At 39.3% G+C, this 13,680-nt stretch overlaps 1 protein-coding gene across 1 annotated transcript in view; it reads left to right on the top strand.

Annotated features, from left to right (window-relative positions):
* The window catches only part of LOC121959247 (SRC kinase signaling inhibitor 1-like), a 102,046-nt gene that overhangs the window by 65,501 nt on the left and 22,865 nt on the right, over nucleotides 1–13,680 (top strand). The window contains 4 exon segments of the mRNA XM_042508473.1: nucleotides 237–366; nucleotides 1,639–1,810; nucleotides 8,449–9,389; nucleotides 12,362–12,451. Coding sequence (XP_042364407.1) covers nucleotides 237–366; nucleotides 1,639–1,810; nucleotides 8,449–9,389; nucleotides 12,362–12,451 — 1,333 coding nt within the window.

Below are 13,680 nucleotides of genomic sequence, written 5' to 3'. Positions count from 1 at the left end.
AACTCTTAAAAGGCATTTAATTCATTAAACTTAAAAAGACCATGATTGCTTTTAAATTAACCCTTTGAAGCCTGGAGCAACATTACATTTCTTGTGCTGCATTGAGATGTGTATATTATCCTCCTGAACCACATTGTCCCTCCGCTCTCTATTTTCATCCCTGACTCTTCGCTCCATCTCTCCCCCTCCACCCACCCCTGGTCTCCCTCATTGCTCCTCCTCATCCATAAATGCAGGGATCTTGTTCCTCCAGCTCGGGGAGGAGACTCGCCGGGTGCACCTGACCCACGAGCTGACCAGCCTGGACACTCTGCGGGCGCTCATCGTGCACATGTTCCCCCAGAGGCTCACCATGGCCATGCTCAGGTACGCTAAAACAAAAATCACTCTAAATAACAGCATGTGTGTTTAAATATACGTATCTACAAAAGTTATTCAATCGTCTGCATCGATTGGTCTAGATGTTTTCTAAACATCTGGGCCGCTACATTTATTAAATGAATGGCAGGGCGAGCAGTTTAAGTTACATGTTGCGTTTTCATCTTCAGATACTCTTACAGAAATGAAACATTCTGTAAACAGATGGAGAGTGAAAGCTGCAGAGGATGAATGAAAAAAACACACAAATCAATAAAAACAAAGGAGGTGTGAAAAAGCCTCGTTCAGGCCACAAGTGGACAGAAAATCTCATCTTTGGGCTTAAAAATCATTAAAGTCAAACTGAAATCTGATTTCTCCTCATAGTTTTTTATACTAATAAGCTGTTGTAAACATTTTTACAAAGTATAAAAGCATTTTTGGACCTATTGTTGAGCATCTGAGTGGGCGTTTCCTTATAGATGGAGCTTTTTATAGCTCTGTATTTCCTTCCTAATGTTGATGAAGGTTGTTTTTTAGCGTAATTGTCTTTAAACATTGTCTGTCTGTACCTTTTACAACTTGGGATTTCATCAGGGGGTCCTCAGATTAGCTGAAAGAGGGCCGTCAAATCATTTTTTGCTATTAACTATACCTGAAAAGGCGCATAAACATGAAAATATTAGTAGCGAAGATAAATTGGTCTATGTTTAAAATAATAATAATGTAAATAATAAGAATACACAGTAGATAACACTGACGAAAGGCTAAGTTTGGTGATTTTTTTTTTCTTTTTTTTAATTTTAGTGATTTTTTTTTTACTTTCGAAATTGTTGGTAATTCTTTTTCAAATTGGCAGGGTTTTTTCCTTCTGTAAATTTTTTTGGTAATTAAAAAAAAGTCAATTTATTTTTCATTAAAAATCTTTTTTTTTTGTCTTCAAAAAGACATAGGTTTTTTGGGTTGATTTTTAAAGAAAACAAGCAGAAACAGCAAAACAGCAGTCCACAGACCAATGAAAGCCTCACGTTTGGCATTTATTTACTGTCAGCAGGAGTCTTTTAGTTCCAATAACACTGAATATTAAACTTCTCATGAATTCAGTACGAGGCTGCGTCCAGTTGGTTCTCTCATTACGCCTCGTGCACTTTAAAGAGCTTCAGTCCTCCTCGTCTGTAAATTAACGTACGTCCCTGATTATTATCAGGTAACAGGAGCTGAAATTGTCTTTGAGAGGTCTATTGATCAGTGTTTGCTGTTGTGCTGATTATTGATGTTCAGGTCTCCCAGCACGGCTCTGCTGATCAAAGATGAGACCCGAAACGTCTTCTACGAGCTGGAGGACCCGCGGGACGTTCAGGACCGCTGCGTAATCAAGATTTACTGCAAAGAGCCGATCTACGGCACGTACCCCGGACACCAACACCCACACCTGGCCAACGGAGACCTGCGGGTAGGCGCGTCTTTTTATTCCTTCATATGCGAACCTGCTTTATTTTAATGCTTCTTTTAAACACTGTGGCACCTTATTTACCTGAAACACTTCTTTAACTAAAGTTATGAACTGACTGAATTGAAAAATCAAACTAAGTACATTTAGTGAAATATGAGTATGAACAGAGTATTAAATCTGTTTTTTTAGATCAGTATTAGGGACTGTTGGTCATTTATGAGAGGGGGGAGGGTGGTGCAGAAACAGGGTCATGTCAAATAATTCTGAAGCTCACAAGTGGCGCACAACTTTAAATGACTATTTATTTATTTTACCACCAATTTTTAAAGGAAACATGCCCACAGGTTTGGCAGGCATGTTTTCTTCTAAAAATGTTGCCAGTGTTTGTTCTTCACACATTTTTGGTGATTATTTTTTCTTTTAACAAAATTTGGCAATTTAATAATTTTTTAAATTTGGGTGATTCAACTTTTTTTTATTATTATTATTTTTTTGTATCAATTTCTATGTCGTTAAGCATCTTTGATGATTTTTGTTTTTAATTTTGTTCGTCTTTAAAAGAAAAAAATGTCCTCAAATTTTTGGGGCAATGTTCTTTTTTTTGGGTATGTTTGGGTAGGTGTGTTTTTTCTTTAAAATTCTTTTGGCATTTTTGTTTGTGTGTTTTTGGTGTTTTTCAGGCCACACAAACAAACAAACAAACCAAAAAGAAACGTATACATGCTTAGATCGGGATCTATTTCTAAAACATTCAGGGCTGACGCCTCTGACACGCAGGTCTAATGACGCCCGTTTGTGTATCACAGAGTTCCTCGAATTTTACGGATTTACACGATTTTTCAGTGTTGTAGGAAAGTTCATTCACAGCTCCGAGGAGAACGATTTTTTCCACTATTTGAGACTTTTCATCCGCTTTAGCTTTGTGTTTATTGTGTTGCCAAAATGTAAACCGATGCAGAGAAACTGATCCCGCCTCAGTCACAGTCACCTTTTCCTTCATTACCGACTCACTCTGTGTGCAGCTGGCTTATGACTCATAGATTAGGAAGCGAGACAAACACTTGTCTCTTTCTGGCAGCGGCAGATAGCAGCCGACCAAATCATCCCACCAATAACACACTCTGTAATTCCCCGGGAAAATTGTTATTTATTCACCCACCCGCTGCTTTCCATCTCCCCATATCACTGATATTATTTCTGCGTGTGTTTACAAACACTAGTTTGCATTACATAATGTGTCCGGGCAGAAGTTATCCACTCTGAGAGTGTGAGTCACGTGACCTTTTCTACTCCAGCACTGCTGCTCCTGGACCAGCGCCAGCGCTTCACATCGCGGCTGCTGAGTGTGCAGGACGCCGGCCGACTGTAAAACAGCACAAACACCGTTCAGAGATGACGGACCGCGGTCCGGTTCATCCGGGGGCCCAGTCTGATTGTTTCAGTCGCCTCTCAGTCAACTCTGATGAATTTCTACTAAATTTGTTCGCTTATGTCGATTTTGCTTTTTGTGGTTAATGTTGGACGGTGGTGGCATGTGCCTGTAAGTTCATAATAATTATAATTACAATAATTATAAAAATAATAAAAATTTGTATAGCACCTTTCATACATAAAATGCAGCTCAAAGTGCTTTACATGCCAAAGTGCTAAAAAAAAATGAAGACCAAACAATATAAAGACATATGTATATTTACAAATATAGAATAAAACAAATAATAATAATAATAATTTAAAAATATAGATAAATACAGGAATAAATAAATAAATAATTAAATACACAAATAAATGAATACAGCTATTAAAAATGCAAATAAATAAAATATTAAATGTTTAAATAAGTAAAAACAGTAATAGATAAATAAGGAAATAAATAAAAGGATAATGTTTAGATAAATGTGAAAAACTAATAGATGAATGTATAAATTATTATATACAGAAATAAATAGATACAAAAATAGAAAAATAAAAAAACAGAAATAAACTAATAAGAGAAAATATAAATGTATAAATAAATAAAAACATTATCATACAGCACATGGATACCATAACTCTAATAATTTAATAATTTGCAGACAACAAATAAAAGAAATATAAATATAAAAGAAAACAACAAAAGCAAAAACAGTAAAAGTGAATAAAGCATAAAACAAGTTTATAAGTGATAACATCAATAATATGCAACCAAAATAAATAGAAGGTGGAATTATCAGCTTTCATACATAAAATGCAGCTCGTGCAGCCGAATGTGAGGAATCAAATACAAGCGACTGTTTTGAACTCTCTGCCAAACTAGCACTCAGCTGCCCGTAACATTCACGATGCTGTGAAACTGGACGACCTCCGTGCCCCCGACCGTTTCCAACGTGTTTCCAAAGTGCAGAAATGACCAAAACAAATCTAGAAATTAGTAAAACATGTAAGAAAATCACAGGAAAATTATTTAAAACAAAAAATCCTGGAGAAGGGTGCTTAAAATTATAATTCTGTTGCGTGATTTTAAATTATGATAATTTTAAATATATTTTTTCTGTAGCTTTTTATTTTTCTGCCTGGCATTTTTCCTTTCTTAAAAAACTCAAAATTTGCTAATTTCTTGCAATTTGTGGAACATTTCTTACCAAAAAGCCTGTCGCCTTTTTTTTCCATGTTGTTGAAAGATTTCGCACCAATTTTCTCAGAGCTTGTGAAAGGCGTCTGAGAGCAGCACAAGAAAAGTAATGTAGGTTTTTTAAAGGTTAAATTAGAAAAAAAAGCAAAATTTGCCCCAAAACAACCAAAAACCGGTGATGCCAACTCGAAATTAGTACAAATAGTCAACCCTAACTTTCTGATTTAAACACACGTTCAGCGATGACTGTGCAGAAGCAAAAACACGACTCTGTGCAGCTGGTAGCAACAATGTTTTGAAATGTAAAAGCTGTTAAATAAATTTAAAAAATGCTCTTTTATCCTCCTCCACCATCATCGTACCTGTGACTTCCTCCTGTTCAGCCGCTCAGCTCTGATCGAAGAGCCACAAAAGGGTTTTATCTTGATTCATCAGTCAGCTGCTCGAAAAATTAAACGAGACGTCGGCCTGATTAGGTGATTACTAATGCTATGTGCACTCTGTTACAGCTGGAGCAGAATAAAGCCGTCGACACGCTGAGCGCCTCGTGTCGCTCCGCTCTGCAGTGTTGGTGTTTTCCGCACAAGACCTCGCGTTTTATTGCCGCCTAATTACAGCGCGATTATGGAAATGAGAGAGCGGTAATTTAAAGTGTTGGAGAATGCTGCTTTTATAGAATAAAATAAATTATAAACTGGATCAATTACATTACAGAGGAGCAGACATATGCAGCGCAAGAAATGAATTTGCATGCTAAGCAGGCGGGATGAGGCGAGGGTTGTTCGACAGCGGGACGTTTTCGACACATTTTTTTTTTTCCCTTGCTGTCACTCAAACACCCCGAGGCCTTTTGTTTACATGCAGCTGTGTGTGTGTGTGTGTGAGAGTGTGTGTGTGTGATTGCTTTCCCGCCTGCCGATTTGCATGATTCACAGCTTAATGTTTTGGAGGTCAACTGTTCGTCTCGGCCATGACGGTCGGCGCTCAGAGTGCTCTGAAACCTTTCTGCCGTGTTACAGCCTTATCAAAGCGGCAGGCTTACCTTGACTTTTATGTGTGTGTGTGTGTGTGTGTGTGTGTGTGTGTGTGTGTGTGTGTGTGTGTGTGTGTGAGGTACACTGCAGCTTCTGGCATTACCAAGGTGAGTGACTAGGACATGTGTGTGTGTGTGTGTGTGTGTGTGTGTGTGTGTGTTTGAGCCTATTGAACCTCAGCCAGCCGAGCCAAAGATTATTCCCTGATTGCGGCCCACGAAAGCATGACCAGGATTACTGAAGTCCGTCCCCGCCTCAGTCTGGAGGACACTCGGTGGTCAAGGATGAGATTGATCGGCAGATTTTCCTCATAGGGAGAAAAAAGGGACAGTTTCGAGCCGCGTCTTCGTTTACCTGCAACAGACGTGTTGTGAAATGACAGGAGGTCAGGGGTCAGTCGCAGCAGCCTCATACGTGTTTTTAGGGTTTAAGGACATTTCAAGGACTTGAGGATATTTTTAGGATTTTAGGGTGTGTCTGGGATTTTAGGATCTTTCTTGGATTATAGCATGTGTCTAAGATTTTAGGGCTTTTCTAGGACTTGAGGACATTTCTGATTTTAGGCCTGTTCTGGGATTCAAGGACGAGTCTTTGATTAAAGCATGTGTCTATGATTTCAGGACAGTTCTCAAATTTGGGGACATTTCTAGAACTTTAGGACATTTCTCGGATTTCAGGACATTAAGAAAATTTTAGGACATTTCTATGGTTTTAGGATGTTTCTGGGATTTTAGGACTTTTCTAGAATTTAAGGACGTTTCTCATATTTTTTTGGACATTTTGTGAGTTTTAGGATGTTTCAAGGATTTTAAGCCTTTTCTGATATTTTAGAACATTTCAAAGATTTCTGGACTTTTCAAGGATGGTTCTCATGTTTTTGGACGTATTTTCAGATGTTCCAAAGATTTAAAGGGTTTTCTGGGATTTTAGGGCGATTCTTTGTTTAAATCAAGTGTCTATGATTTCTAGAACTTAAGGACATTTCCATTTTTTAGGATGTTTCAAGGACTTTAGGACTTTTGTAGGATTTAAGATGTTTCTCATATTTTAGTTTCCTAGGTATATCCTAGGTAAGTTCCTAGGATTTCAGGACGTTTTTCGGATTTTGGACGTTTCTATGATTGTAGTACATTTCTCAAATTTTAGGAGTTAACCGGGATTTTAGTACGTTTCTCAGATTTCTAGGATTTGAGAATGTTTCCAGAATTTCAGGGCATTTTAAGGATTTTAGGACATTTCTTGGCTTTAATGATGTATCTCAGATTTAAGGACTTTTCTAGGACATTAGGGTCTTAGCTAGGACCTCTGTCGGGGGTGTGGGGGATCCTCCACTGGCACAACAAACAAAAAAACAAGCTCTTTTTGGAACTGTTTAATGCACTCTGGCATCTTATGTATACGAAAAGTATAAAAACAATTAACAGTGTCAGTCACTTTATTTTTATTGTAAATTTAAAAATGTTTGTGGCGGACCACCCGGCATATCGGGGCTCAGATTTGACAGGCAGCCTGTAAGTTGAATGTCGACGCGTCAGGGGGTCTTGGATGGGGAATAAAGCGTCTGTATGTCCTCAGTTAAAGGATGGTGTCGATTCGAGGCTGTTGCTAAGCTACAAGATGGAGGATGATGGCACTGGAGTCATTAGTGGGCTGCGAGGCTGTCCACAGGGTGTTGTTGTAAGAGGCCTGAGGGTTATTATGTGGAAATATTGGTTTTTCAATTTGCATCGTCTCCAGGAGATAGCTTTGTGCGTCATAAGCAATTACAGCGCTGTCTTCCTTTGTGTGTGCTTGCTGTATTACTCTTGGCTGGAACCATCCAACGCCGGGATTTCAACTACGCTCTCCGTTCTGCTCCGCTTTGTTTTGCCTTTCTCGCTGACATTTTGGGACTGATGCCAAAAGATAATCCTTCATGCTCAGTCCATCAATAAGCCATCAAGTGCAACTCAGAACACACTTAGGGGGGCAATTTGGAGTCTTTCCTGTCAATCTTCAAACAGCATCTATGAATTGCTCTAAAATGTTACAGTAGACTGAACCGTAAAGATTTTTTAACTGACTAGTTGCAAGGTCATGTCTTTCTGTAATTGCTGAAAAAATATGAAATTAAATAGGATTTTTAAGACTAGAAGGGGTACTTAAGAAAGTTAAATTTGCAATCATTACCTACATAAAACAAAAAATGGGAGTGGGAAACTAACAGTGGACAATTTGTCCAGGCTTCTTCTTCTCAATGTACCTTAAATGGTTATTTTGTCAGTTTTTTTGAAACTATCAATATAGGAGTTGATAGATATGCTTGTTTTATGCAAATGTTTATATATTATTATTGCAGTAATCCAAAAAAATACTCTCCAGAATAATCTTAAAGGTTCTGCATGCTCCAAAAATATACTGAAAGGAGAAACTTTTTTCTGTAGAGAAACTGTGATGGCTGGTTGGCTGTGAACGACTATCCGGAGGAGGAGCTCTCTGCATCAGCTGTGTGTTTGGCCGGTCAGAGGCATTTTGGACTGGACGTACTCCGGTGATAACTCATTCACATCAAAAGGAAATGCAAATAACTTTGGCCTTGTTGAGAGAACCGTCTGGCCGGGCTTTACAGCAGAACCTGTCATTCAAAACAAAAAACGCTTTCTTCATCTACATCTGCACACGGAGGCTTGTTTCTGCTGCCTTTCACAATGTTAACGTTGTATCGTTCCCCGATATCTGAGCGTCAAAAAAATTAATGTTCGGCACTGCTGGCTGCAGCCGTCTCTCTTCAAAGGTTATTGTTCCCATTAGTCACAGGAAGACATAAAACCATGTGAAAATAGGGTCCAAGATGTGAAATACAGAACTGATCCTTTAAGAAGGATGATATCGTTCTTTTGTGGTCAAAAGTCGGACTTAAAGTATATTTTTTTGTCCAGTTAGGACTGATTTCCTGCTCTGAGGTACTAGATCATAACAAGTCCAGTTCTGTATGTTTTTGTTGTCTGTCCTCACAGAGGGAGATGGTGTACGCACCTCAGGACTCTCCACCCAACCGCCGCCTCAGCAACCCGCCCATGTCTTCCCAGCATTCATCTTCCTCTGCCTCCCCTCAGGGCTCGCCGTCTCGCGCCCGCCTCCTCTACAGCGGCGGCCGGCCCTCCTCGTACGCCGGGCCTCCGCACCACACCCACTCCCTGCCGCACCCGCACTCCCAGTCCCACCACTCCTCTCCCCACCAGCAACCACAGCTGCACCAGCCCCATCACACCCAGCAGGCCTTCTGCACCTCCTCCAGTGCCATCCTGGAGCGCCGGGACGTGAAGCCAGACGATGAAGTGGGCGGATCCAGGAGCATGGTGCTGCTGCGGGGAGACGAACGAGGAGGAGGAGGGATCTACGCCGACCCCTACTCCCTGGGCCCGGACACGAGTCGGCTGAGTCTTGCAGGAGGTCCTCACTCCCCTCTGCCAGCCAGAGCAGACCCGTATGGCTCCTTATACCGCCGTGGAGGAGGCGGTGGCGGCGGCGGAGGAGGAGGAGGAGGAGGTGCTGGATCAATGCGTTCTCTCACCTCCTATTCAGCAGCCGCTTTGCAGGGAGAGCTGATGGAGAGCGGCGCTCTCTACAGACCAGGAGGACCGCTCTATAACGACGCCTACGCTGCGTCCATGCTGGCGATGGGGCTGCGGGTGCCTCCTCCGTCTTCCCCACAGAAGATCCCCGACATGAGGGAGTCCTTCGGGGGCACCATGCCCGGCAGGGGCTCCCCTGGGAGGCAGAGTTTACGGAGGGACTCTGTGACCTCCTCAGTGTTCGGGGACAGTCCCAAAGCTCGGGGTCAGGGGTCGGGGCTGGGTCTCACCTCGGAGCAGCTCTGCCTGATGGCGGGTCCTGGAGGAGAGGGGGGTGCCGGAGGCTTCGGCTCACCTCTGCTGGGAAACGAAACGGAGACCAGGTAGGACACGTTTCTCAACTAGAGCTGTCAGCGTTAACGTTAATCACGATAAGGTCCATAATTAACGTGTGAATTTTTATTATCGTTGGCCGTTTCCGTCTTTAAGCGGCTGTAGCGGTCAGTGATGATTCTGGTATCATACGAGTCTTGAAGACTAAACGAACTTTCTAATCTGATCAGCTGATTATTCACTCCGTGACTCTAAGAGCCCGTTCACACATCAACCGTTTCTCGCATGAAACGTTAAACTTTTGTTGCGGTTTGATCTTCCGTTCACACGACAAACAGCATTTTGTCGGCCTGAAAACGTGTAGAAACAGTGTAATTTTTGTAAACCGCCATCCCTTCTGTCGCCATGTTCACTGGTAATGTTAAGATCGTGTGAAAGCGATGACGTCACGGCAATGACGTCACGGCAGCTCTTCATGCATGCATGGTGTTTTTCTGTGGTGTGTCGTCACAAAGTTACACCGCCAACTACTGGCGTGGCATGCAAACTACAGCGTTTTCTGTTGTGTTTGGGGATCCGTGTACACCAGGATCGTTCTCACAATGTTATCATATGAACGCAAATTAAAAAAAAAAAAAAAAAAATGCAAAGGAAAACTCTCTCATTTTTAGCTGGGCCACTCTCATCTAAACGTGGACTAACTCAAGTGTTGCTGAGGAAAAAAAATAAAGATGAAGAGCTCGATCCGTGCTGCATTCGTGGACCTGCCAAAATCTACAAATTTGGAGAGGGGACACAGAATGACATAATAAAGTGAGTTTAAACGAAAGAAAAAAAACACAGTTTGCTGAGCTCCCCAAATATTGAATATATAATTCGCCTGTGATAACTAGTAAAAATAGCTCACCGAGGTGGCAAAATACCAATTATCATAGTGTGACCATATTTTCAAACCAGCACCTTTCGGTGTACTGCACATTTGTGCATGTGCACACCAAAGGCGCACTCATCAGGATGGGGGATAATTATTTCAGTGTTTAGGACACCTACTGAGGGCCCCTTTTACACTTTAAAGTCCACCTCAGCAAAAGAAAAATTATATTTTGTCCCCAAATGCACCAAAACAGTTCGTTTGAAAACTGTGTAATCACACTGTGACACATGAGAGCAGCTGCAGAGTCCGTAGATCAAAAGCTCCGGTTGTGTTTCAGCAGATGGTGGTCAGAGGTTTCCTCCGAACGACCTGTTTCAGGTGACTGGTGTCTGAAGTAGGTCGCAGCTGTGATACTTCTTCACTGAAGCCACCGCTCATGTTTGGATATCTCTCAAAGATCTTCCGAACGCAGCATTTTTGTTTCTGAGTCTTTAACAAAGGAAGGAGACTCGGGACACTCAGTTTAACCCTTAGGGACTGTTTGGTGCATTTTATGCGCCTTTCAGTCTTCATTTTTTGATCATTTTGGCTGTGTTCATGCAGATACCATAAATTTTGGCAAGATTGTGTATTTTTGTGTGAATTTCCAGCTCAGCTCCTACAATAAGTCTAAAATGTGGAAACTAAATAGTTACATTCAGACTGTTCAGGTCAAAAAATGTTCCATTGAAACCCATTAAACTGACATTTTTGATCCCACAGCCATCAGAGCAGAAAAACAGGACTTGTATTATTTCTGGGTGTCATTCTGGGCTTTTGACTCTGAATTTGTCATTTTGACTATTTTCCACCTGATGAGGTCATTTTGACCATATTTGGCATATGGAGGAAATACATGCTATTTCCACTAGGTGACCTGTCACAGTCAATGTAGCTGCAAAATATTGAAATATGATTATCAAAAAAAAAAAAAAAATCCACTTTGCATGTAGTATATTGAAAGTACTTAATTTGTTAAATCTAAAATCATAAAATTAATGAATATTTGATATTTATGATTTGGACTGATGGTTAAAGTCAGTAAGAGTGGAAAAATCAAACAAATGTCTAATATTTTTTAAAGCTTGACTTTGAAAGGCTCATTTTGTGTGCAGGGCAATACGAGTATGAGTATTTGACACTGCACAAAAAATATTAACGTATAAAAACCAATATTACTGCAAATTATTGTCATATTCCAGGCTGTGATGATTTTAAAAAATCTACTTAACATGTAGTCTATTAAAAAAAAAAATCAGTGGCATCATGACATAAACCTGGGAATTTAAGGGGTTAAAATTTGGAAAATGAATGAATATTTCATAATTATGATTAGGACTGACTCGAAAATTAATTAAATAAAATTAGAGAATCATTTGAATGTATAATATTTTTTAAAGCTTGATTTTGAAAAGCGTAATTTGTGTGCGTAATATTAAAGTGGGCCTTAAGGGTTAATTAATCGTGGACAAACTGGGACTCCTGGTCTACAGACCTCCTTCAGTATCTTGAACAAAGAGTTAAATCTGTTTATTGATCTATGTCGTCGCTGCCTTCAGCACCAGCCGCAGATCTTTTTTTGCAGAGCAGTTTTAACTCCAGCAGAGCAGAGTTATACAGAATTGGATTGTGTTGTTGTATTGATTTATTAGCTTTTTTATTTTAGGCTGTCAGCTCTCTCAGAGGTCAAAGCTGTGAAGACAGTTTATATTCGTGAAAGGAACAAACTCATGGGTCAAAGGTCACCAGTCTGAACTCTCAGGGTGGATTTTCATCACTGATCGCAGCCGTTCCAATAAAATAAATTGGTTTCTGTAGGTTTTGAAGCGTAGTGCTCATAAAAGCAGGATTGAGAGTAAAACTGTGCCTGATTTTCCAGCTGTGATCAATATAAAAAAAACTATAAGTGATTATTCATGAGCTGTTTTATCAATACAAGCATTTATCTTAAAGCGGGTGTGAAAGTGGTACCAGTACCGCACTTTCATCATGCAAATGAAGGTTAAAAGGGGGAAGACGAGGGAGCAGTGGGAGAGTTTTCCAGTATTTATTATGCATTATGTAATTATGCTTCAGTATTCTGTGTGTGTCTCTGGTGTGTGAATCCAGGGAGAGGATGGAGGCCATGGAGAAGCAGATAGCGAGCCTGACCGGGCTGCTGCAGAGAGTACTGAGCAGAGCGCCCGAGGCAGAGAGCCCGTAAGACGCACACGCACACACACACACACACACACACACACACACACACACACACACACACACAGACTACACAAACTGACACACACAGACTACACAAACTGGATGTGAAAACACACTAGATATTCCACATAGTGCACTATAAATACTTAATATTTTCAAACAACAGCCCTCAAAACAGGGAGAATATTGGAAAAAGAAACATCAGGTTATAGTTAAAGCCATGTTGGAAAAATATTGATTCAGATATTGATTCAGGTCTGACATTTTTTTTTAACCTTTTTTCGTGTTTCATTTGATTTTACAGAAATATTTTACTTATTTATTTATTTATTTATTTGCAAAACAACAACAAAATAGAAGCAGGTTTTGCAGGAGAGATACAGAAAAACCTAAAAGGCTTACAAAAGAATCTCACCTCAGAATAAATTACAAAAGCAAATACAAATCCTACAATATTTTGAAATAAGATCAAGCAGACACAGGATTAATAAAGTAAAAGTAGACAGATGGCAGTTCATTATACAAATATGCACACTTTCCTTTACCCCCCCCCACAACCACACTCTACCCCATAGCCAAAGTAAAGTAATTAAAGAAAATAATAATAATAATAATGATAATAATAACAACAACAATAATAAATAATAATAATAATAATGATAATAATAATAATAATAATGATAATAATAATAATAATAATAATGATGATGACAATAATACATATACTATATACATATATATATATTAGTATGTATTCTTTTCTGTGATATTTTCCCTATTTTTTTTGGATAATTTTTTTAATAACCCTCCTCTCTTTCAAATAGCTTGTGAAAGGTGTCTGAATGTCAGTGCATGAAAACTGATATCGATCAAAGTTTAAAAGGATTAAAATTAGAGATAATAAGAACTAATCAACAACTGATTAAGACTATAATTGGACATGTGACATTTCTTCGATTAATCAATAGGCTATGAAACGCTGTTAATGTTACTGTGAGCTTTGACTGAGGATTAAAAAAAATTTGGTATTGTTTGAATTAAGTAAAGTTTTTATGTTTTTTCTTTTTTTCAAATAACAATTAATCAAAACAAATAATAAAATAATGCTCAAAATATTATTCAGTGATTCATGGGGCCATTTTAAAAAAAAATAAAATAAAATAAAATATAATATGATATAATATAATATAATATATATATAATATATTATATTTTATATATATATATAT

This window comes from Plectropomus leopardus, chromosome 19 (assembly GCF_008729295.1).
Source record: "Plectropomus leopardus isolate mb chromosome 19, YSFRI_Pleo_2.0, whole genome shotgun sequence".
Classification (NCBI taxonomy): domain Eukaryota; kingdom Metazoa; phylum Chordata; class Actinopteri; order Perciformes; family Serranidae; genus Plectropomus; species Plectropomus leopardus.
The sequence above is the reverse complement of the archived record's forward strand: the minus strand, read 5'-3'. Positions and strand labels throughout refer to the sequence as shown.